The 26,777-nt window shown below is 36.2% G+C and overlaps 3 protein-coding genes across 3 annotated transcripts; 2 read left to right on the top strand and 1 right to left on the bottom strand.

Moving 5' to 3' along the window:
• Positions 1-7,045: 7,045 nt before the first annotated feature.
• Positions 7,046-7,614, top strand: LOC114752132 (protein LATE FLOWERING-like). Its single transcript, XM_028940854.1, has one exon. It carries the CDS (start codon positions 7,046-7,048, stop codon positions 7,568-7,570), a length of 525 nt encoding a protein of 174 aa, XP_028796687.1. The 3' UTR covers positions 7,571-7,614.
• Positions 7,615-17,814: 10,200 nt separating this feature from the next.
• On the top strand, positions 17,815-21,308 carry LOC114752134 (probable pectate lyase 8). The gene is made up of 6 exons (XM_028940856.1): positions 17,815-17,947; positions 18,298-18,363; positions 19,911-20,553; positions 20,642-20,745; positions 20,837-20,975; positions 21,071-21,308. The coding sequence occupies exons 1-6, from the start codon at positions 17,856-17,858 to the stop codon at positions 21,290-21,292; spliced, it is 1,266 nt and encodes a 421-aa protein (XP_028796689.1). The 5' UTR covers positions 17,815-17,855; the 3' UTR covers positions 21,293-21,308.
• A 905-nt stretch (positions 21,309-22,213) lies between these two features.
• Positions 22,214-25,491, bottom strand: LOC114752133 (putative kinase-like protein TMKL1). The gene is made up of 2 exons (XM_028940855.1): positions 24,099-25,491; positions 22,214-23,040 (listed from the first exon to the last, which is right to left on the bottom strand). The coding sequence occupies exons 1-2, from the start codon at positions 25,489-25,491 to the stop codon at positions 22,400-22,402; spliced, it is 2,034 nt and encodes a 677-aa protein (XP_028796688.1). The 3' UTR covers positions 22,214-22,399.
• Positions 25,492-26,777: the final 1,286 nt, after the last annotated feature.

The following is a 26,777-nucleotide window of genomic DNA, read 5'->3' as shown; positions in this document are numbered from 1 at the left end:
CCTATAGTGCCATAACTGTGGAAAACTTTCAGTTTGAATAATCCGATGATTGTTACTGTATTGAATCAGCAAAATATATAGAGTATAGGGGAATCTTCAACCATCAATAGTTGAGATCGTCAAATAAAATCCCATGATATCCTCTCCTATTATCCTGTAATATAGTCCCTAATAGCCAGCCTAAGATATTTACAATAATAATATTTACATAATTACCACACGCCCCCTCAAGTTGGATCATAGATATTAATCATGTCCAACTTGCCTATGAATTTTGCGAACACCTCCTCAGGTTGTCCTTTGGTGAGAACATTTGCCAATTGTAACTTTGTAGGAACATAGGATGGACAAATAATCCCGCCTTCAACCTTCTCTCTGATAAAGTGACGATCAACTTCAAAATGTTTCGTTCTACTATGTTGCACAGGGTTTAGAGCCATACTCAGGGCTGCCTTGTTGTCACAGTAAAACTTCAGGGGAGATTCAATTTGAAATTGTGCTTCTTCTGCCACTCTCTTCAGCCATAACCCTTCCATAATACCATGAGCTAGAGCTCTCAGTTCAGATTCTGCACTGCTCTTGGCTACAACTCTCTGTTTTTTACTTTGCCATGTCACCAAATTTCCCCACACAAAAGTACAGTAACCCGATGTTGACCTGCTATCTTTTTGGGCCCCTGCCCAATCAGCATCCATATAAGTTTCAACACTTCTATCATCATTCTTTTTTGAAGAAGAGTCCCTGGCCAGGTGTACCTTTAAGGTACCTTAGAATTTTATATGCTGCATCTATATGTTTCTTCTTAGGAGAGTGCATATGCTAACTGGCTACGCTCACTGCAAAGGCAATATCTGGTCTAGTATGGGAGAAATAAATAAGTTTACCAACCAATCTTTGATATTGTCCTTTATTCGTAGCTGCCTCATCTTTCTCTTGTTTCTTTCTTTATGCTGCTTCTTTTTCTGTTTTTGCTGGATTCTTATCTTTTCTAGCCTTTTTCTTCTTGGTGCTGATAGGAACCTTGCTAGGCCTACACCCAAGCATCCCAGTTTCCTTGAGTAAATCTAGAATATACTTTCGTTGAGAAACATAGAATCCTTTTTGGATTTGGCTACTTCCATACCCAAAAAATATTTAAGGTTCCCAAGGTCTTTTACTTTGAAATGCTTGTTGAGGGCAGCTTTAATTCTATTTATTTCCTTGACATCATTGCCGGTAAGGATGATGTCATCCACATACACAATGAGGATGGTTATTGAGTCACTATTTCTTGAAACAAACATGGTGTGATCTGATAAACTTTGTTTGTAACCTTCAGTCTTGAGAACTGTAGAAAACCTATCAAACCAAGCTCGAGTTGATTGCTTTAAACCATATATAGACTTTTTTAGTTTACATACCTAACCATCTCTCCCCTTATCAAACCCGGGTAGAAGCCTCATGTATACTTCCTCTTTCAATTCACCATTTAAGAATGCATTTTTAATATCAAGTTGTTGAAGGGGCTAGTTAAGATTCGCAACAATAGATAGAAGAACCCTGATGGTATTTAACTTGGCAACGGGAGCAAAAGTCTCATTGTAGTCTATTCCATATGTTTGAGTGAACCCCTTCACAACTAGTCTTGCTTTATACTTGTTGAGAGAGCCATCATCATTAAATTTTGGTGTGAACACCCATTTGCAACCACGGGTGACATCCCCTTTGGTAGTGCAGTGATCTCCCATGTATTATTCTTTTCTAGTACTCTTATTTCTTCCATCACAGCATTTTTCCAATCAGGACTTTCTAGAGCTTCATATATATTGTTAGGGACTTTAATATGATCAAGACTAGTAACAAAGCTATAATGATTCCGTGAGAGAGTAGCATAAGATACATACTTCTGAATAGGATGCTTGGTGCATGACCGAGGTTGCTTCCTCAAAGCAATATGGAGTTCTGACTCATTTATCTCCACTGACCAAGACTGCTCAACATCATTGGTCACTAAATCAGGATCCAACACCGATTCTGAGGGTGGCATTGCCTCAGGTATACTGATCCCAACTACCTGTTTGTTTCTACGAGTGTAAGTCTTATCAAATTGTTTTATTTTTGGTTCAACTTCAGCGCTTGGCATAACTGTGGAAGGGTCATTGAGAAGCTGAATAGGATCAGAGGGAGGAACAGGTTCAAGAATAAATTCAATCTGAAATTCATTCCAACTCTTCCCCTGAATTGAAGATTTAGGGAAATAGGATTCTTGTTCCACAAAGGAAACATCTCGGCTAACAAAGAGGTGTTTGGTGGTAGGATCGTAGCACTTGTAACCCTTTTGGGAATTGGAATATCCTAGAAACACACTTGACAAACCTGGGGTCAAATTTGGAAGGAGGATGGTGTTGGTGTACAAAAACGGAACAACCAAAGACTCGAAGGGGTAGAGTGTAATCAAGATGACTGATAGAACGAGTTTCCCTAAGTTTAGCAAGAGGAGTGACATAGGAAAGAATACGACTAGGAAGACGATTTATTAAATGGGTAGCAATGAGAATCGCATCCCCCCAAAAAAACTTAGGAACATTGCAAGTGAATAGAAGGCCAAGGGCAACCTCAAGGAGATATTTATTTTTGCGTTCAGCAATCCCATTCGTAAGGGAGGTAGAGTCTCAAGACTCATTATTCTATCTCGAACTTCTTCAAAGGCAGCATCAAGTCCAAGGAGAAATTTAAAAATTCGTTTTTCTTCTTTGATTTTTGCGTAGAGAGCAGCATCTTCAGCACACTTCCACTCATGCGGTTCATATAGAGCTAGCTGTTGCCATTGAACAATCAAGTCAGTGTAATATTGAGTAATTGATAGATTACCTTTCTTGAAGTCATGGAGAAACCGTTCTATCTCCAGTACAGCAGCCTTGTTTTTTATGGAAGCAAACATATCTCGTGCAACATCCCACACCTCCTTGGCTGTTTGAAAAAATGTGAAATGTGCATTATTTCTATTGTCATCGAATTTATTAACCATGCTTGAATCATAGAATTTTCTGCCTCCTAACTTGTGAACTTGTCATCAGTGATAGTAGGTTTCTGGACAGCACCAATTAGGTAGCCATATTTTCCTTTTCCCATGATGTACAGACACACACTAGAGGACCACTACATATAGTTTTCACCATTGAGTCTGTGGATGGTGATTGAAGTAGGGTTAGCATTGGATATCCCTGACTAGTCAGAAGAACCAGTTGCTACGGTCATGGCAGACGAGTTTGAAGACCCAGTCATCATAGCCATGGCAAAGGGGTGGTTGATTGACACTGTCTGGCTGTTTTGGCCGTCAAAATTCAGGCCCATACCAGACTGTATCATGGCACTCTGATACCATGAAGAAACTGATGCAAAATTGCTATGTTTTATTCAATGTTGATAGGGAGTTAAATAGATACATCGGTCTTGACCTAGCAGATCATCCAGCAATCATTCAAATGATTAGGCCTAGATCTTAGGAATCAGAATAATGATTAAAAGATAAGAAAATCCAATCAGGATCTCAATTTTAAATTCAAACAGCAGTGGACTAGGTCTATGACAGAATAAGTGAGCAATGAACTAGGGTTTTTTGGCCCAAGCCCATTAGGGTTAAGTCACCAACAGATTAAAAAAAATCAAAGCCTACGAGAAGTCTCACATGACTATGGTATAGTAGTTAACTTTGATAATAAGTTGCTGAATTGTGTTGCATAAGGATAATTGAATGAGCTAGAATAACTGGCCGCTTTAAATATATGCTTTTGAAATTTATATTGCAAGTCTTATTAAAGGAAAGAAAGAAATTTATATTGCGAGAAGGGGGTGGGTGGTTTTGGGCTAAATATTGAAGCAGCAGTTAGCCGCAAAAGAATTTGCTGATTGAAAATGGAGACATTTTTTTTTTTCTAGTTTTACATAGTAATACTGACAAATTGTACATCCTACTTTGTCCAAGTTTTCAAGTACATGTTCAAAGTGAGGAGTGGCTTATAGGATGCCCTATATCTGGGACATGGTACCAACTTCGTGTCCTTCCACTATTTCAATGGATCCAACACTAAACCTTTCTCACTTTGAGTTTGGGGACGTTGTGGTCAAAAGTTTGGAAGTAACATAGGAAAACCAAATGGCAGCTTGTTAGACCCTAGGGGCCTCATAGGATATACAAGCTTGTCGGTATTGTCCTATTGTCCAGGTACCGAAGGTAGAATTGGTGACCAACCTCATGTATGCATTGACTATTTTTACTTTATCTCTCTTTCTGTTAAAATAAATTCTTCTAGTTCCAAGGGCATCTCTGTGGGGGACACCATTATTTTTTTGGAGGTTTGTGAGATTTGGTTCGGTGCATTCTGAAAAAAGTTAACTGCCATGTGTCCTGACGTAAATATCATGCCAGGTAAAGGAACGTGCTGTAGAACTTGCTAAAGCCATGGAAAATGAAGATGGTGTAGCAGGCGCCGTGAAAGCATTTTACAAGCAGCTTCCTCGGAAGAAGTCAGAGGCAGAGGCAGAGGCAGAGCCAACGCCTTCAAGTTTATTTTCTATAAGTAGATGTTTTGGTTGTTCTTGATTTAATGTAAATTGTTCAGGGCCCACCTCATTCCATCTCTATTTTTAAATCACGATATTGATACTACAATCATAGGATGTGCTCAGCCCTTCATCCTTACCATAAGGTTACCAAATGCTGCGTATGCTCAATGCTTTTATTAACAAAATTCCATTTTAGTGTTAATGCATGTAATTATTCTAATTCAGGATGACTGATGTTTTATAATACGAGCAGGTGTTGAAAGGTTTTGTTTTTGTCATCCTCGTTCTGTATTTACCAATAGCTTATCTCTGGGAGTATTATTAAGTTGTACATCTTACATCCGTTCTTCTTTAAATTATTAAGTTAAAAATAATTAATGACGTTAAAATTTTTAAAATGTATCCATTAAGTTAAAAATATTTGAAAAAAAAAAAAGGAAAGGAAAGTGGAATAAATAATTGGAGTGAACATTTTTTGTTGTTGGAAAAGGACATGAAGGGTGAGGGGGGCAAGTAAGGAGTGGGCAAATGCGAGGAGTGGGTTAGCCCCATAACCTCCCAATTCAAAGTGAGTTGCAGAGCAGTCTGTGGTCAGAGCATTCATGCCATCCATTATTACTGCCCAGCTTCACCTGCTCTCATTCCCTTTTTCATTGGTCTCTTCTGCCGTTATGCTCCTCAATCAATGCTCTCTCTCTTCTGTTTTTTATGCCTCCATGAAATATTTCCTCCCTCGTCTCCTAAATATCTGCAAATATTAAAATATTAAAAGGTTAAGCCTACAGTGGGCAAAATCGCTATGATGTTAAATCTTTAGTGGCAAATTTGAACTCAAAAGTAATTTCCGGTGCCTAACGATTTTGAATGAATTTCTAAAATGAATTTGCACCTTAACCCAACATTAAAATGTAGGTTAGTGTTTACTTCCCCCCTTTCCAATCCTTCCCATTTCTCATGCATTGGTTTTTTTTTTTTTGGGGGTCATGACTCACATTTTCATTGTACTTTTACAAAGCGTCTAAACTTAAGACCTCATGCTTTAAAAAGACTTAATGTGTATGTTTGGTGTCATTGAGTTACGAGGCTTGGCCATAGATTAGTTTGAATTTATAATTTTAATTGTAATTTTGTTTGTCTTGTTTTTAATTTTAAGAGTATATTTAGTTTTTGTCATTCATTGTGATGATTGGTGAAGGATAAGATAAAAATGAAAAGAGATATTTTTTAATAAAATTAAACACATATTCCTTTGATTCTATTTACAACTTAGAAAGAATTTTTTTTAGTCTTATTTATAAATCAAATCATTAAACTAGTTGTTTTTTATATAACGATTTTGCATCACTAGGTAATGTAATACTCCTTTGGTACTCAATATAGTCATTTTTAACTAACACAAAAGCCAAAAAAAAAAGTTGATGTCTTAAAAACATTTTCTTTCTTTCAAATGAAATCTTAACATAGTTAACTATAGTTTGATCCAATTTTAGTTTTGATTCCTGTAATTTCAAGTCATTGATTTTGATCATATAGTTTCATAAAGATTTAATTTGAGTTTAAGTATAGGGACCAAAATTCAAATTTAATTAAATTATAAAGACCAACAATGATATTAATCCAATCCAAAACTTACTAGGGATAATTTTTGAAACAAAAACATTAATTATTCTTAAAATTCTACAAAATTTACATATATTTTAGAAATTTTTTTAAAATATGATCTATATTTTGTAATGGTGGGGAGTACTTGTTTAACATGAAATTCTTGTATAGCGGTAGATTAATATGAAGCCTCCTGTTTTTTCAAAATTCCAAATACATACACACTACTTTTTCCCTCCTATTAATGGTCTCTTGTATCCATGAAGTGTGTAACTGAAAATGGTTGGTTTTAGTCAAAATGTGATTTTGACGAAAACAAACTGAGAATCTTAAAAGCCCATCTTAATGGAGTTATAAAAACAACAGAAAAGCAGTCTTCTATATACAGAATTATAAATATTTAAAATTAATTAATTTTATAAAGTAAAGCTATCTCCAAAGGTGGCAGGGGAAGTGATACACAGGGCCTGTTTGAGATCATAATAGAAATTTCCTACAAACACGTTTTATGTAAACTGAGACAAAATTCTTCTCACATATTTATATCATATTCCGTAAATTACTATTAAAAAGTTATTATAAACTGTTCTAAATGGTTTATAGTGGGGAAGGAGAAGAAGTTGGAAGGGGCAATAATTATGAAGACAAGAAGCCAAAGAAAGTCATGAAACGGCGAAGTTGTCAGATTCAAGTTGCGAACTATGGAGTTGCATCATGCTAAGATTAAGATGGAATGAATAAAATGTTTTGTTTGGGAAACGCAAAATGTCTCTTATCTCTTCTCTTCCCGCTTCCCAAGCCCATACGCCTCTCTCTATTTATTGGTCACACTCCATCGCAAACAGCCTCAGCGATTCTGAACTGCCTTTTTCCGCTGTTCCCTTCACAGAGTATTGACATGGAAGATGAGGAAAAAGTAGTCCGCAAGGTCGGAGGAGGAGAAGAAGACTCTCGAGTTTTCCAGTGTCAGTTCTGTTCGAGAAAGTTTTACAGCTCTCAAGCTTTGGGAGGACACCAGAATGCCCACAAAAAAGAGAGAACGGCTGCGAGAAAGGCTAAAAGGGCATTTGAGTGTTCATCTGCCTCTTTTGCTTCTTCTCTTCCGCCTCCAATGCCTTTTGGTGCTCCCACCCATCAAATGGGTCTTCTGAATCCTACCGTGTTCCTCGCTTCAAACCTCGGTCACTTCCAAACGCATCAGATTTTTGACCACTTTGGAGCGAACGTTGCGCCTAGATTTGGCGGGAATGCTGTGTTTTATGAGGGAAGCTGTTCGAGCAGTGGGTTTTGTGAAGATGTCGGCGAGAGAGGCTTGAGGAATTGGCGCAGGAACATGTCATTGACAAACGACGATCACGGGATTGGCATAATGAGTCATCGTAAAGAGAAAGATCAAACTCTTGATCTGACTCTTCATCTATAGATTTCTTTTTCCTTTTGTTCTGGCAGGGAAGAGGTTGGGATGAAATAGTGGAGGCTAAGAGTTGTTTCTCATAATCTGTACTCTGCGTGGAAGACAAAAGCCTTGTTTTTTTTTTTTTTAAAAAAAAGAAAGATGACTGATGTTGCATTGATTGAGAATGAGTAATAAATTTCAATTCAGGCAGGTGTTCTTCCAAAGAGGAAAAACTTGTATGGAAGGTACTCTTGTTAGTTGAAACCAGACATTCTGTGTATCATGTTATGATTTTCAGAGTACCATGATGAAAAGTACTCAAAAGTCAATCCTCCCTTCTGTGAGCACTTTGCTTATTTGGGCTTCTATACATAAAAGGAATCGGGCTTATTTGGGAAGCCCGACAATTTGACCTGTATTGTCAGCTCTGCCTAAAACTTAATGATCAAAATTAGAGAAACAGTAGTTTGAAGGTTGAGCTCATATGGGTCAAGACTCTCCACTTCAGAAGAAGCCGGTTTTCATTTTTGTTGTTGGGGAAGACAAGAGCCTTTTTTTTTTAAAAAAAAAAAGATGACTGATGTTGCATTGATTGAGAATGAGTAATAAATTTCAATCCAGGTGTCCTTCCAAAGAGGAAAAACTTGTATGGAAGGTATTCTTGTTAGTTGAAACCAGACATTCTGTGTATCATCGTTATGATTCAGAATACCATGATGAAAAATACTAAAAAGTCAATCTTCCCCTTTGTGAGCACTTTGCTAAAAATACTAAAAAGTCAATCTTCCCCTTTGTGAGCACTTTGCTTATTTGGGAAGCCCGACAGGTTTGACCTGTATTGTCAGCTCTGCTTAAAATTTAATGATCAAAATCAGAGAAACAGTACTTTGAAGGTTGAGCTCATATGGGTCAAGACTGACCCTTCAGAAGAAGCAGGTGTTCATTTTTGTTGTTGAGAAAGCCCATATGGGGCCTTGTTTTGTGGTTTAATTCCATTGGGTCCAAAAGCCCAACAAGGGATCTCATCGCCTCATCTCTCATCAAACATTTTCATGATGGCTTTCCCTCTATTATGAATATCAAGATGCTTGCATGGAAGAGCACAAGCAAAGGTTTTTAAAAAGAATGAAGGGGTGGTTGGGGGGTCACATGGGAACAGAGTTGAGAAGTAAAGAGAAATGAATGGATAAGAGTCATAATGAATGGATCGAGGTGGCAAAAGCTGGCATTTGTCTCTCACCCGGCCACCCTCATATATTCCCCAGTACCCTTCCATGCACCCAATGTCCCACTCATCCGTCCCTCCATCCATCCTCACATGTTTCTTCGATCTCTCAATCATTTCCTCTTCCTTTTCTTTTCTTCTTATCTATTTACATAATTCATTTCAAACTATACAATATTATATATATATAATACCCCCCCCCTTTTTTAACAACGTTCACCCAAATGGCAGCCACACAATCATCTCAGGCGACTTTGCCTAAACAAAACTTTCATTAACAACGTAACGTTCATCATATATACATTCTGTTCTGTACCATGTTTGTTAATGATGATGTCCACCAACACATTATGAGCCTCCCACATTCCACGCCAATGACAGCGCCTGCTGTTTTAATTCTCCCGTTTATTTAATCCCAAATTCTTCCTCATCACTCCCATCATTTGCTAAATTACTCCTAATCATTGGTTTCATCATGTACTACGTAGTGCCTTCCATGTCTTCTTTTTTTAACACATACAATTGACTTCTTCCACTCTTGTTTTCATCCTCCGATCCAGAGGTTTTTCATTCTTCAAACCAAGGGAATCCTGCTGGCCACATATATCCCTTCATGTACTCACCTCCACCTCAATGTTCTTTCAATCTTTAATTTCTTATATCTTTCTAGACTTTTTTTATAAATAAATTAACTTATGAAAAATATATAATGAGTACATGCATGTGATTCACTTCTCTCATCTATCATCCCTTTTTTCTTTCTATTTTCTTAAAAATTCTGTGAGAATCATCTTCATGCAGCACAGACAAAAAGGTCTCTCTCTCTCTCTCTCTCTCTGCGCACATAGTATTAAATTGTGTAGGATATGTTATTTTATATACGTATCACAAATATGCATGTCCTTAAGAATACACACGCCTGAATAAGGGATTGACACGTACCAAGGCATGCATTCTATCTATGCATAACTTGTGTTGCTGCATTATGGACACTTATTTCAGCAGGAACTTAAATCTCAATTCACTGCATATATGAGAAATTAGTTTCTTCCGTTGTACCTGACTTTCCATTACTTTTGCACCTTGTATATAAATATATTCAGAATATGTACCATTTATTAATTCATTGGTATGATCGAAATTTCCGGAGGGAAGCACGCAAATATATGCGGTCATCAATTAATTAATATCACCACGGATTAAGTGTTTTTATTTTAATTATCTTTTGTAATGTTTTTATAATTATACCTACCTATGTATCATATATGCCATGTATATTAAACAAGCTAGGCACCACAACATACATATTCATATTATATGAGCATGTTTCTTTTGAGAAAGAGCTAATCGTAATTATATTATAGATAGATAAGTGCACTAACTAAAAATGGAGCTTTGAAATAAATTAAAGTTAGTTGTTTATAATACAAAGCCAGTTCACATTATGCGTTATTAATTAATTAGGGCAAAGTTGTGTTAGGCTCTAGCTAGATTCCTGATGAGTTTAGCAAATAAATTAGATATTGTTTTATTGGCATGTGAAAGGGATAGGGTGTAACCTGTGGGAGATAGCTTGTTCACATGTCACTACCTAATAATTATTGTCTTTTCCCTTGCGAATAATTATTGTATAGAGCGGTTACGTTGTTTTGCAATAGAAGTGAAGTGTCTTATTAATTAAATTTCGCAATCATATACATAATTAACCCCATTCAGAAAATTTTGAGCAACTTATTATTAATTAAATTGGTTTCTTCCCAATCCAAACTTCCAGCTATAACAACCAGCCATATGCGTTCCTGAAACAAGCAACGATGTCTACAAGTCTACAACATATGCTTCAACTCTTACGTTATTATGAATTATCTTAATTAATTAGTTAATTAAGGAGGAAGCCCTCAAACATTACCTATCAGGAACTTAATTCCTAAGGCATTATAACCATCATTTGAATACATCATCCACATTTTATGTTTTTAAACTTTAACTACACGTTTTAGTCTAGTTATAAATAATCTGTTCTTCTAAAACTAAACTAGATCAAAATTCGTAGAGATGGTTGGTACATTATTAACGATCAAATAAATGTACAATGTAATTCTTTTTAAGAGTGCTTTATTATGCATATCAGCGTTTAAAAAAAAAAAAAGTGTGTGTGTGTGTGTTTGTGTGTGTGTGTGTGTGTGTGTGATTATAGCAGACATATATAGAATTATGATCAGCATATGACTGGGGATGTAAGGAAGTCAAGCCTTTTGTTTGCTGGGGATTGCGTTTTACGTACGGCGCGCTTTTTCTTCAAATGCAACCTCATAGTTTCCTTTTTAAAAAAAAATATATAATCATCCGATATCTAATAGGGAAATGACAATATTAATCAGAATTAAAGAATTCTAATTATTGAAATCTCATAAAAGAATCATGGTCCTTGTGAATTGCCATCAGGACGTACCATGCATATTTTTTCAATTATTCAAGATCTGCAACTACTATTAATGATCTTAGAGGGGCTCCAATTATCATTTTTCCTGTATAATATTATTATTATTATTATTATTATTATTATAAATTGAATTTAAGTATGGTGGAGTCCAATTAGAAGTTTTTTTAACATGATCTTTTCCATTTATAATAAGCCTCAAACTCTCGTTTGTGGGGGGAAATTGAGAATTTTTCAGCGAGACTCAACTACCATGGGCATCTACCACTCTGTTTCTTATTATGAGTCACTTGTATTCCAAACCTGTAAACTAAAAAATACATTAAATTGACCATTTTTTTTTAATATTTACCCTTATTAAAAGTTGAGAGAGAAAGAGAGAGGGGGGGATGAATTTATAGGAAATGAAAAATTGAGAGAGAGATGGAGAGAGAGATTAATTAATTTTTTATTAAATTAATAGGGGTAAAATTTTAAAAGATCATTAATTATATTACAAGTGATTGATATTTTCAAACAAATTTTTGAGATACAAGTGACCTATAATAAGGAACAGAGTGGTATTAATATATATTGGTATTGCTTCATTCTCTGTTGATTTTTGCCCAGAAAAATCTCTATTGATTTGAGTCAAATACATTGTTTTTCACAACTTTTCCACATATTTTATTTAGCGTTAGCTACTTTTTATGGTTCATTAATGAAGGTCCAAGACCCCATAAATCGATTAGCCCAAGCAATTAGCGAAGGATTTGATTGTGACATTGTACATTATTTAACAAGGTGTTGTGTGTTTAATTTGAATTTCCTGCATAAAAATTCGTTTCGAAAAATAATTATCGATGCTAATGTGAACTCCTCCGTCATCATTGGCCAATTATATATATATATATATATAAATATATATCCATGCATTACTTTTGAACGCCTTCTCTTTTTGAAAAAATTGATCCACATCGTTATACTCCTATACTCCATGCGTGATTACTTATTAATTAGTCAAACAGCTTAATTATAAATTAGTCGATTAGGATTTATAGCGCAAGTTTTCAAAGTTGGAAGCTTGAATCGTGGGAAGGCAAGGGATTGTAAGTAATTAAGTGCGAGAATCAACCCAATTGTTTATTTCTTTGATTACAAATAAAAGAATAATTAATTAGTACCTCCCATGTGGGGTATCTTACGTACATGTCTGTGTTTGTGGCATATATAGGAGAATTCTCTTCTAATGTTCACTCGTAAATAAGTCATACATTAATATATATGACATTTCCGAGTCAAGCTTCAATAAAGAAAAACATTTTTTTTTTGGTTGATTAACTACAAGGTGTCCTCATTAGTTTGTTGCAAATGCAGGGCATAGTTACGCCGACAATGAAAGGCTATATATATATTAGCCTATAAAATAAAACAATCGTGAATAGAACCTATTTCAATTAATTAGAGACACTAATTTGCGATTTTTTTAAAAGTAAATTACCTTCATTTCACTTAAAACTATTTAAATTAAATTACACATTTTTCATAGTAAAAGAATATACTCCTTTAGTCCTCAATATAGGATCCAATTATTGAGTTGGTTTTGGTCCTAAATATAAGACCCATTTCTCATATTTATCAATTTTCTCTAAATTACCCATATGAATACTTCCTCAACTATAATCAAGTAGAAGAGGACAAGGGGGTATTAAGAAAGATGATTATGGTATTTTAGAAAAAATATGTCATATTTCTTATAATTAACTAACTTACCTAACTTCCTTAATCTAATCAAATTAGTTAAATGGGTCTTTTATTAAGAACCGGAGGAGTAAATTAGATGTATGTAACTAAATGCATTTCTCAGAACCACAGTATAGGCCAACATTATCATTGCTGGAGCGACCATAATTTCATGGCTGTTAAAAACTAGAAGGTCGATTAGAAATATTTCACATCATCCCTGGTGCATAAGCCATTTGGAAATACTATCTCCGGTTCTTAATATAAAATCTCGTTTAATTTTTATTTTGGTTCTAAATATAAGACCTTAATCTATTTTGTTTCTCATATTTATGTATTTTTTTCTTAAGGTAGTTCTTCTAATAATGATAGTTTTAGTCAATACACATTTAATTAGCAAGAATATTTTAGAAAAGCAACATCTATTTATTACAAATAACTAACTTAACTTATTTTTTTTAATCTACTCAAATTAATCAATTAGTTTTTATATTTAAGACCGGAGGTAGTAATATTTTTGAGTAAGCAGTGAAATGTTTTCAGCTAGCTAGGCTTCTAGTTTCCAATAGTCAAGAAATTACTGTCAGTGAAGTTAGAAATAAGCTTGTTTCTTTGGCCCAAATTTCCTACTGATAAAAGGACAAACATAACAGGAAGTGAAACCAGGCCAGAGAAAGAAAAATTTTTATAAGGTACTTCTCTAATCTAAATGTTAGTAAGGCCCGCTATATAGTATAATTTATATTATAAAATAGATTCTTCATACATTTAAGACTGGATGAGTAATATGCAACTGATGGATGGAGGGATACATGGCATACTAAAACTGTGGGATCATTAATTAAGTTGAAAGTGATAATACATATACTAATTAATATTCTTTCGGTTCTAAATATAAGATTCATTTTATAATGTAATTTGTATTACATAATAGACTTTATATTTAGGACCGGAGAAATATAATATGATGACATGGAGGCATGACTTAGGGAAGACGTCCCCTTAATTAGCCCTGAGAAGTGAGAAGAGTATATATTCTGCTGCGTGCTTAACACTCATGATTTTGTCAAAGAATGGTCTCTCGCTTTTAATAAATCATTTTCAACCCCAATTCCTCCTTCATCTCATACATACCACTTCCGTTGTCAACCTCATCCATGTGAATGTTCACATAGCCCAATTGGACCATATATAGAGATGTTTGACTTATCGATTATAAGTTATAACAAAACATATATTGATCGATTCATGATTATATTGAATAAATAAATCTTTGAAGGTTAAAGAAACTTTTTACCGTTATAACTACTTGTACATATGGAAGACCAAAACAAAGGTGGGAAATCAAATCAAAGGTGAGATCTTAAGGTCACAAGCTATGATCTTCATCCATAATCATGGGACGCACAATCTCATATTTGCGTGATTATTGTGATTCGTCACTATATATCTATCGTCCAATTATATCTTATTATTTCTTTTATATTACCTCCGGTCCTTAATATAAGACTCTATTTGACTTTTATTTTAGTCCTAAATATAAGACCCCAATCTCTTTTGTCTCTCATATTTATGCTTTTTTTAAAGGTAGTTCTTCTAATAATTATAGTTCTAGCCAATATAGTTGATTAGTAAGGATATTTTAGGAAAGACAACACCTATTTATTACAAAAAACTAACTTAACTTCTTTCTTTAATCTCCTCAAATTAGTCAACTGGGTCTTATAATTAGGACCGGAGGTAGTATAATCATTGCAACTGGACCGGAGCGGCAATATATATAAATTATAAAATGCAATATGTGGCTAACATATACATAGAAACTAATATGGTATGTATAAGTTAAACCAAAAATGGTCTATATATACGAATACAAAAATAGTCACGCTCATATATATGATATATTATAGTAATAGAAGGGTGAGTGAAGAATAATGCATGTGAGTGTGCATTAGTTATAATATGCATCCAAGTAAGTGCCTGTGATGATGTGGTAGTTGAAATTAATAATATTTGCATCGCCATTTTTGGGTCAAACCTAATCTTAACTCTTCTTTCATTGTTGCTGCCCCCTTCGGCCTTCGCTATTCTTCACATTATCAAATCTTTAAGACGTGAAAGCCTGCATTATATTTTTTTTGGCCTGCATTATATTGCTTCCTCTTGTTACATATATTAATAAATTATTCCAAAGTATCATTCTAGATTTGTTATTTTCCTCAGACTCAGCGAAGGGCCACTTAATTAATCATATGCATTTGTAAAACATATGTTCATGTATATGATCTCTAACAAATTTGATAATCGAGGGAATAAGAGAAATGAATGAAGATGATAATATGATTAGCGCGTTTTAAAGTTTTAAAGTAGAGATGGAGACAAAACCAATGAATGACCAATTAAGGCATAAAACAGAAGGCAGCTAGCGGAGAAAAGAACGAAAAGTATAATCAGAGGGACCTTTATTATTGGTGGGAAGTAACGTTACAGAAGCAGCAAATCATCAAAAGCCGAAAATGAAGAACTTGAAGAGGACAACAAGAAGCATAAGCAAGCAATTTGGTGTAACACGTTCATCACAAGCATGCACGTTGCTCGTGTAATTAATTTAATATATTAATTAATAATAAGCTGGCCGTTCTTAATTTTGTGACCAACACTAAAGTCATTAACCCCTTTCTTTTATGTGGGCAAAATTTGATACAAGCCCTACACACTTCGCTTTCTTCATCTGATCATTGATGCCCAAGATTCAAAAGCAACAAAAGTGCCTACACTACTGATCGATCTGTTAATTTTAGCTTCACTTGCATCTTCATTCAAACGCAAAAACGCAGGGCACCGTTTGTGAATATATATGCGTTGTTCATTAATTATCTGATACATATATGGTGCTCCAAGCTGGTGAAAAATAACAGCAAATTAGTAATTAAACACTATAGATTATTTATATCCGAGATATATATTATTATGGGTCGATATACGTAAGTGAAATGACGGATGGATAAATTAAACTGCATATATGCATGGTGAGTCCTCATCATTCTAGTAGATTTTGATTTTGCTAAAATGTGATGTGACTGCGTAAGAGTGATGATCACTCTTTTAATTTGAAACTGATGCTTTTCGTGCACGTATCAAAAGCCCTCTTTAAAATTCAAGACATTCTTTTGTTTTGCAAGGCAAAAAGCGCAGCCACATACACCCAGAATTCCCCATCCTATATACCAACTAGCTAGCTGCCACATGAGGTTTTATCAACAGGTCGAATTGCATTATTCATACTAACTCATAAGAATATAATTAATTAGTGAAACTGAAAAGTTTCTTGATTATTAAATAAAAATCAAGAATCACATTGCGAATTAAACTCATGCACAGTAAGCACTTGGCCAACTAGCTGGCTGTCAATTCTGCTTTAGTAAATGAGGAAGGAGGGGTCATGCATGCTGAGAATTCTTTCTCCTTTTTACCAGCTTCTGTTACAATAAAGGTTCAGATCATTGAAAAAGGATTTAGATCTTTGAGCCTTCTATTATTTACCAATTAATCAATCCTTTCAAATTATTTTTAATTTCTTAGAAAATTTGTTCTCAATATATAGGTCAGAATCAAGATTGCAGAAGGCTTTTACATATCTCGTAAATGAAGTATATGGATATTATTACTGCTGTCATTAAATGTTGCAAGGCTCAGATAAATTCACTGAGCCAGGCAAATTCACCCAACAGCCACGACGATGGGTAAAAACTATAGTGCTAATATAGTGGATGAGTAGTTCAGTTCAATATTGCATTTCCATATGCATCAGTTTTTATGAATTACATCCATCATAATTATCATATATGTAAATAAAGTCTAGGCCATTTGCGCGCGCGGTCGCACAAATATATATATTTGCAACAAATAAATATGGTACGTACGTGCATGTTGAAATCGAGTAAAAAATATTTACTTAATTAATTGAAGACCTAACCCTGCATTTGAAATTTTCTTCTGTCACTTGTGAATACGTATATAATATAATAGAAGAGAAATAAAATAAAATATATCTCAGATGCTAGAATACTTTTTTTTTTCCAGTTTTTGAAATATGAATAACTTTAATTTGATCGCTCTTCCGGCACTTAATTTGCTTTCTAGTGGCTATTTACCAACTTTTATATTTCATAGAAAATTTGAATCCAAAATTTTCTTATTAATAAATTATACATAACATGCAGTAAAAACCAAATTAAAAGTAATTAAGATAATTGATTAATGGGAATTCAGTATTTAATTACAATAAAATGAAGGAAGGCCAGTGAATTAATTTGATATTGACTCTGATCCGTAATTATTAGAGTTAAATTATGCATTTAATCCTTTAACTTTATATAACATTTCAATTTGATCTCTTAATTTAAAAATATATTTTAATCCTTCAACCCTCAAATTGTTAACAAAAATGATGATATTGAAATCTTAAATATTGACAAAATATTCTCAAATACTAAAATATTAAGTTTAATTTTTAAAATAACCATAATTGTTACCAAAAAAAATCATTCAAGCCTAATAATTTTAGAATTAAAGGACTAAATGTATACTTTTAAAAGTTAAGGGATCAAATTAAAATCTTGTATTTAATTAAAAGACTAAATGTATATTTTAACTATTATTAGAATATAATTAAAATCTTGAAAATAAATGATTTGCCAAATGGGTAAAATAAATTTGCAAGGAAGGACAGGCTGTGAGCGGGGAGATAACAAGATTCGTAATTTCGTACGGTCGTATAAATCCACGTGGCATTATGGCAGCAGGCGACCTCCATAAGGCGGGTCTTTCCCTATAAAAGCCCACCCCCGCCCCTTCCTTCGTCATTCCCTCCCTCATTCAACTTCATACTCCCCTGTTTCACCACACACAGCAAACAAGCAGCAATGCAGATCTCTGTTTCTCTCCAATTCTTGGCCCTCACCTCTCTGCTCATGCCCTTGCTTTTACCCGCCGCCATCGCCTTCCCTGTGAAAAGGTATATTCTCCAAAACTCCATATGATGACAAAGCTTCCAAATCTGGCCAATCACTCTGTTTCTCGCCAGACGCCAACTTCAGATCGGATCTGGAAAATTTGAGTCCTTCATAATATCCTCTTATGTTCTCATGACCCTTCAGCTCAGTGTGCACACTGTGATTACCGGCCAGTTTTCTTAGAAAGCTACAGCAACTCATCAATCTATTGCCAGACTCTCTGTTTTTACTTTTTAACTCCGAAGTCCAAATCACAAAACTTGCATGTTTCTGTAGTCATTGTAGCAAGTATGATTTCGTGAGCCATTCCGGGAAATTAACATTATCTTACTTCTGCGCTGCCTTTTTCCAGGTTCAATGACTCTTCGAATGAGCATGCAGTAAAAAATCCGGAGGAGATAGCCACTATGGTCGATATGTAATATCTCTTTCTCTCTCTTTCTCATCATCTTTTCCTTCCCTGTGCGAATGAATATTTAATCTCACGTGGCATGTGAGTGGTTGCATTATTTTAATTTGGTCTCGGGCTTAGAACAGGGAAGTCACATGGCCTTTCTAAGCCAATACATGATCAGCAATCCAAACCCACTGGCATCCAATGATCTATTAGTAACTGAGGCGAATTAATAACTTACCCTCATTCCACTTTCATGTCATTTTCTTCTCTTTCCTGGCCATTCACTTTAATAAAAACCCAGTCAAGATGGTCAGTGCGAGTTTTAAATGAAAGCTGCCATTTTTCCCTCTCCCATTGCTTTGCTAACAAGCTACTACTGCGTATACGTTCTTTTATAGTTCAATAAAATTTCCGTTATTGTCATTTCCCAAGATTCAAGCCACATTATTAGCACAAGCGACAAGGTGTTGTAAACCTCCCCTGACTGTAGTATAACTGATTAAGAAAATCAAGTAAAGAAAGATCTATAGCTGCTGATTGTCATCAGTTGGAGGCATTAATTCAGTGAAAATTCTCATTTATTGGAGATGAATGTAGGAGGAGGAGTAGAAAGGAAAAGAGTGATGGGGTGAAGTATCTAATACTAACTTATTTAGAGATATAATTGTTGCTTTAATTAAAAGCTCACGTTCTCGAGTTCCCTTTCAAGACTCAAAGGAATCAGCCGCACCATGTTCTTTGCAGAAGATGAGATCTCTTGAAAAGTTGCGTTATCGCCTTTGTATTCTATTTGCCAGCTTAACCACATGCTTCTGTCGCCTGATCCGGCCCTCCCGCTTTTAATTAATCTCTTCTCTCTTCCCTTATTTTCATCTATTACTACCTATTGTTTAATACTACTTCCTATATGATACTCTATCTACATCTTCTTCATTATTAAATTAATTATCGACATTTAATACCTTTTGCCTTCATCCATTCTTAATTTTGAAGCCCCTTCCTTCTATTCAGAGGAATCGGATAGGAATCTATGCAGTTCCCACGTCTTTCAACCATAGATGGTGTTACATGCATGAACGATTCCTTTGTCCACTCTGTCTCTCCAGCCTGAAGATACGATTTGTGTTTTCTGGGAAAGATAATTATTATTCAGAGATACTCTAATATGAATTTAAAAAACCCAACTTTTTACATTCATTTTTCATATATTTTCCCCAATAATATATCCTCATATTGTCGCCGCCAAAAAAGCTCAAACCAAATTTCCATTCTTTTAATTAGAGGATGGCCACCGACACCCCAAGTAGAGAGGCAGAATCATCAGATCTTGTCCTGTGGAGGAGAACGAAGAAAGATCACCAGTCTCTAAAATCAGGAATATTAGTTCCCCATGCTACGTCTGCAATTATATCGTATGAGCATGAGACTGTTAATAATTCAAATCATACTTAATATACAGTACATGATACTGTGTCCATTGTCGAGTTTAGTGTGTACATTTTATCTTGCAGTCTTGCACTAATAATACAATGCTTGTCACATTAATGTGACTCGCATGGAATTTGCAGGAGCATACGCAATCATACGGAAAGAAGGAACTTGGGTTTCTTCTCTTGTGGGACGGGGAATCCTATCGACGACTGCTGGCGGTGTGACCGGAACTGGCAACGCCACCGGAAACAGCTGGCCAACTGCGGCATTGGGTTCGGACGCAATGCCGTCGGAGGGCGAGACGGAAAGTACTACGTTGTGAGCGACCCGAGCGACGACGACCCCGTCAACCCAAAACCAGGCACCCTCCGCCACGCCGTCATCCAAGACGCTCCCTTATGGATTGTGTTCAAAAGGGACATGGTCATCACTCTAAAGCAAGAGCTCATCATGAACAGCTTTAAGACCATCGATGGCCGCGGTGTCAACGTCCACATCGCTTATGGGGGATGCATCACTATCCAATACGTCACCAACGTCATCATCCACGGCCTGAACATCCATGACTGCAAACCAACTGGCAACGCCTTGGTTCGTAGCTCGCCTTCGCATTACGGATGGAGGACCATGGCTGATGGAGATGGAATTTCCATCTTTGGTGCGAGCCACATCTGGATTGATCACAACTCACTCTCTAAATGTGCAGATGGTCTTGTTGATGCTGTCATGGGTTCGACTGCCATCACCATTTCCAACAATTTCTTTACTCACCACGATGAGGTAAATCCTCTCTCCTCATTCTTCCATCCTGAGTCACTGAAATAAATGGGAGAAGTAATTAACGTGTGTCGATCTTCTGTTGATACAGGTGATGCTTTTGGGTCACAGTGACTCTTATGTGAGAGATAAGCATATGCAAGTGACCATTGCCTACAACCATTTTGGGGAGGGCCTTATTCAGAGAATGCCAAGGTAAATCATATGGACTTGTCAAATGATGTATTGATGGTTTTAAACTGTGAGCTTGAATTAACAATGGAGGTTGGGGGTTGTGAAAACGCAGATGCAGACACGGGTATTTCCACGTGGTCAACAATGACTACACCCACTGGGAAATGTATGCAATTGGTGGCAGTGCAGATCCCACCATTAATAGCCAGGGGAACCGATACCTTGCCCCTCAGAACGCTTTTGCTAAGGAGGTAAATTACTCTATGATATGTGGAAAAAAGGGACTATGTATTTATTTGATAGGCCATTTCAGAAACCTTAAAAGTGGGAAAAATGATGTTGACAGGTGACGAAGAGAGTTGACACGGATCAAGGAGTATGGAAAAGTTGGAATTGGAGGTCAGAGGGAGACCTTTTGCTGAATGGTGCCTTCTTCACTTCGTCAGGTGCTGGGTCTGGAGCCAGCTATGCCAGAGCTTCAAGTTTATCAGCCAAATCATCTTCTTTGGTTGGTACCATCACCTCTGGTGCCGGTGTTCTTAGCTGCCGGAGGGGTTCTGCGTGTTAATACCAAAACAAAGATAGAATAACGAAAGAAAAGGGACAGAGGAAAGGAAGAAAGTAAAGTTCTCAATCTTTTTCCTCGTTTATTGCATTTTCTAGGTGTATTGAGTGAGTTTGCAACCATTTTGGTCACGTCTGTCCCCATTTAGATATTGTAAATGGGAAAGAAAAGGGTGTACATTTCTTTTAGTGTGTCAACTGTCATCAATTTGATAGCAATGATTGCTCACAAGAGGCCATTCTCCCAATTGCTTCACTTACTGAATTGAAGGGTTGTTCCCTTAATTTTAGAGGGAAACCAAATCTACTCTCATCTCTTCCCCTTTAGTCTATTTTCGTCTCCCCAGTTATATATAGTTTGATCTTGTCTACTTGCTCCCTGAACAATGTTTGTAAGCCCTTCATTTTAGAGAACACTTGGTTTGTCCCAAATGAATGGCTAAAATGGAGAAAAGGATGTACTTGTTGATGTTATTATTATTGGAATAGCTTCTTGTGTATCTGTTTGAATCAGCATTTTCTTCTCTTCTTATGAATCGCATTTATCGCGTGCCCTTTCTCAGTGACCTGTTTTAATCTCGTTGGAAACCCATTTGTACTTCGAATATTGCACATACTAGTCCGCCTGATGGTGTTTATACTGTAATTAATATCATTTTTAAGCTAATGTTTTATTCAACTGCCATCTGTAATATAACGTGTTTGGATTCATTTCATTGATATCGTCTTGATCAGACAGTAAACGCAAATACTTCGAACGTGCCTATCAAGCAAAAGTTTCAGTGCCATCTCCACAAGATACTAACTCCAGAAAACGATCGGATCAACGTTAATGAATCCATGACACTTTTGTTTGCCACAAGATCATTTCATCAAATTTCAACCTTTATAGAGCTTATGCTGTTTATAAGACGTGGACACGAAACTTCCGTATGACTGATTCTTATAGCATTGTATGTGTAATACACAGAAATGTTTCTTTGCACCCATGAACAACAGAACAGATCTCCCTTTTCTAAAATGCATTATCTAGAAAATAATTACAATCATCCACCAGAAACGCGCTCAGAAAGACACATTATGAATAAGACTCAATTAGTTATGCAAAAGCTCAAAATGGGGTACCACTTCCACTTCTAGTTTCTGCGGGGCTGTATAAAGCAGACCTGTTTCTTGGTCTGTTCTCCTCCAACTGCCTCACAATTTCATCCATGCTGGGTCTAACTGAAGCCACAGGGGCACAACAACCCATTGCTAGCTTCAAAGCCTGAATCAACCCTTCTTCCATCGGACTTCTTATCCCTCTCAAAATCTCCACATCAAACACCTCCATTGTTGTCTCCTCCAAAACTGCCACTTTCACCATAGAAGGCAAATCTACGAACTCACTTCCTCTCCCACTTTTTCCAGGTTTCTTCCCGATCAAAATCTCCAACAGCAATATTCCAAATGCATAAACATCAGTTCTTGAATTACATTTATTCATCCTTTGAAGCTCCGGAGCCTTATAACCCTCAGACTTGGCAAGTGCCACCATTTCATCTGCTACTGCTGGAACCAACAGCTTATCAAGCCCAAACTCAGTGAGCCTGGCCACGAAGAAATCGTCCACAACAATGTTCTTTGATCTGACACTTCCATGTGTAATTGGAGAATCAAGTCCTGTGTGAAGATATGCAAGCCCTCTAGCTACTCCCAATGCAATCTTGTGTCGCCTAGCCCAGTTCATCACTGGTTTTCCTACTTTGATTTCTGCCGAAAACCAAAATTGAAAGAGAGGGATCAATTGCAAGCTATATGAAGCCTTCAAATCAGATTCCCTTGATATCAAAAGTCCAAACAAATAAAGTATAAAATGAAAAGACATTCATTAGAGATTAGTTCTTGCTACTACCTTCCACTTCAGACGTAACAGAGACTGCCAATAAGCCTCATACAATGCCATGATTGCAAATGAAAAAGGGGCAGCAATTATTTTTTATGCAGTAATAAATTTTTCAAGATTGTCAGACACTTGTCAATATTTTAGGACCATGATTTAAAACTTTCAGCTGCATTAGGTCGAGTGTTTTTCTCTGTTCCCATGGCATTTTGCAAGTCCTTGGTGTCTCAAATGTGATTGTTTTGAATCATTCTTCTTCCATAGAACGAAGATCAAGAATGAAATGCATAGGCATTTGCCCATGTAATGGACATGGCCATTCAACTATTTGAAAAAAGTAGCCAACTGAAGTACACATCATTAGAGTTCACGCACCCAAACTAAAGGACCAATCTGGAAATTTCCATTTTCATCATTTGCTCAAGTGCATGTTGAGCTAGAAGGCTTCTCAATAGTCCAAGATAAAGTTTCTCATTACTAACTTTATTGATGCAACCAAACCTGGTTCAAGATTTATTGTGGAATCTTGGTGTCAAATGAGCCTCATGAATATTATTGCTCCATAAAAGTATTCATTAGTGTATTGTCCTAATCTCATGTCTCTAGAAGAGATCCTCTCCATAGAAGTTCAAATATACCTATGATAGCTTAAAAACATGCGACCAAAGTTAGCATGACCTTTTTCGCGAACAATTTACAATCGAAGTTATTCCCGTAGTGCCTCAGTTGAAGAAGAAATCTAGTTCTGGGATAAATGAAAAGACTATTCCCTTATATATGTTTTGAGCACGAAGGATTAAAATTCTAATAAGCAGTGAGACACTTGAAACAATTGGTTCACCTCGAGTTTTTGATGAATGTGAAATGGCCATGCAAGGAGTTACATTTAAAACACACACAAACAAGAAGGGAAGGATCCTATAATTACCATGCAGAAGATCATGCAGGGTCCGAAGAGGCAGATAATCAGAAATAAGGAGCTTCTCCCCTCTTTTTCCTTGATAGAAAGCTCTCAAAGGAATCAAATTCTCGTGGCGAATTTTTCCCAGTTGCTTTATAACGGGCAAGCTTGAAGCCGTGTCCCTGCAGCAACCTTCTCTCAATAACCTCAATGCAATGGTCCCTCCATCAGCAAGCTTTGCCTTGTACACGGTCCCATAATATGTCTTCTCCATAACTTGCCCATTTGCATTCAACACATCGTCTAACGTCAAATTCTCGCCACCCTGAAATAACATAAGCTTGCTCTCACTGCTACCACCATCACCATTACTATTATCACCATTCTCCTCGTCCTCTTCCTCCTCCAATTCATCGTCACTCTCTCCCCTGCCCTTCCTCCTCTTGTTTTGCACATACCCAATCAGCAAAGAAACTAAAACAACACTTCCTGCCATCAGACTGATAACTATACCGGCGATAGCACCAGCACTTAGTCTAGAACTAGAATTTCCACCACAACCTCTCAAGGGTGGCCCACATAAGTCTGGGTTATTCCCTTCAAAAATATCCACACCAAACTTGGGTTCCACAAAAGTTGGCAAAACCCCACTGAAATTGTTGTGGGAAAGGTTCAATTTCTCGAGCCTTAGCCCATCTAAGCTCTGAGGAATCGAGCCTACAAACATATTACTACCCAAGTCAAGCTGTTTCAACCCACCAAAACGAGTAACGAAGTCTGGGAAATTCCCAGAAAAGTTGTTCTTGCCAAAATCAAGAAATCGCAAATTCTCGCAAGAACAATTTGGCAATGCTGGTTCTGGAATAGACCCAGAGAGCAAATTTCCATGGAGTCTGAGAGAAACAAGCCCATCGCACAGATTCCAGATGGACGGAGGCAAAGCTCCACTCAGAAAATTTTCACGCAAATCGATGTCGGAGAGGGAGGAACTATAGCCAAGTTCAAGAGGAATTGTTCCAGTCAAGGAATTGAAGTTGAGGTAGAGGCTCTGAAGCATAGGGAACTCAGAAAGCTCCCGGGGGATGGAACCAGAGAGATTAGCCGAAGGAAGTTGAAGAGAGAGCAAATGAAGATGAGGGTCTTTGAAGAGTGAAAGACTGGTCCAATGAGGAGAAGAGACGGAGCAGGAGAGAGAAGAGGCATTGGAGAAGACCCACTTGAGACCCCTCCATTGGCAAAGAGGTACAGAGGAGTTCCAAGAAGACAAAATGATATCCTGCGTGTTTCCCTGTAAGGATGCTTTGATTTGCCCCAAGAGAAGTTCAACGTCAGAGGAGGCAGAAGGAGAGGGAGAGACAGTGTAGCAGAAGAAGACGAAGGAGATGAGAGCATGGAGGGAGAAAATCTTGACGAAGGCCATCAGTGAATGAAAGTGGGAGTGGGAAGAGATATGAATTATGAAGGGAGGGAAAGTTGGTGGTGGGGGCGTGTTGTGTTCCATTCAAAGAAAGGGGCTCAATGTTGATTATAATACTGGGAAAGCTGACACACCGTTTGACTATAAGCAAGGCTCATTCGGAGACTGCATGATAACCCTGTCCTCTCAACTCACTGAACTCACTCAATGCTTATGATTACTTATTATTATGACGGAATATCTTTAGGTTCTGAGATGACAAGATTCTGTTTCAGCTAAGTTCGGACTTTTTTCCCCATATGATGTTCAAGCTGGTTTCTTTATTTCTTGCAGTATTGTTTAGTTTTGATTATATTTAAACTCTTTATATTTTAAAATTTTAAAAAATAGAGGATAAAAATTAATATTAAATTACAAAGAGATGAATCTGAATGAAGTAGTATATAGTAACATTATCAGAAATTCTTTCGTTATATTTTAATTTCCATGTTTTTTTTGTTGGTTTAATAAAATTTAGAATATTTGGAAGTTGTGGAAAACAAATCCTGATGGCACGCTTAGGTTGTTGATGATTTGAATATTGAGGATAAGAACGCATGCGTTCGTGTGCGTGGTTAGCCCTTGAACGGACTATAAGATGAGTTGGCTAATTCAAGTTTCAATATGGATCTGCTTTCTTTTGTATGTGTGTATCAGTTCGATCGCATCTATCATTAGACCTATCATTTTTAATATATCAACTTGTATTAATAATTTATACTAACCAGTTGACTATTTTGAATAAATTAAAAAAATTAGTTTAGTAAGTTATTTGTAATAAATATGTATTGTTTTCTTTTTAAATATCTTTACTAATAATTTATACTGGTTAGAACTATCATTATTGAAAAGACTATATTAAGAAAAAATAGATAAATATAAAAGACAAAGTGTATTAAAATCTTATATCTGAGATTAAAATAAAATTAAACGAACTCTTATATTAAGATTATATATTCAAGCACCTTTGAAAGAATTTTGTGTCGTGATATTTTGAATATATTACCAGATTCATTATATGATGATTCTTTTACATCCGCATGCGCAATCAAGCATCAAACGATTATGCTGCGGCTCCGAGGCGAAAATAATAAAAAACACAAACTCACCAATGGGATATAATTCATATTTTATGTCAAATATAGACTTAAAATACCAATGACATGTTTCCTAGGTATATTTTAAACATAATATGACCGACTCCATCCGTCCACCACAAAATTACAAATGGACTTTAATAAAAGGAGAAC

The sequence above is a fragment of the Neltuma alba genome, unplaced genomic scaffold (genome assembly GCF_004799145.2).
Source record: "Neltuma alba isolate B1F8T4 unplaced genomic scaffold, ASM479914v2 tig00007251_pilon, whole genome shotgun sequence".
Classification (NCBI taxonomy): domain Eukaryota; kingdom Viridiplantae; phylum Streptophyta; class Magnoliopsida; order Fabales; family Fabaceae; genus Neltuma; species Neltuma alba.
The sequence above is the reverse complement of the archived record's forward strand: the minus strand, read 5'-3'. Positions and strand labels throughout refer to the sequence as shown.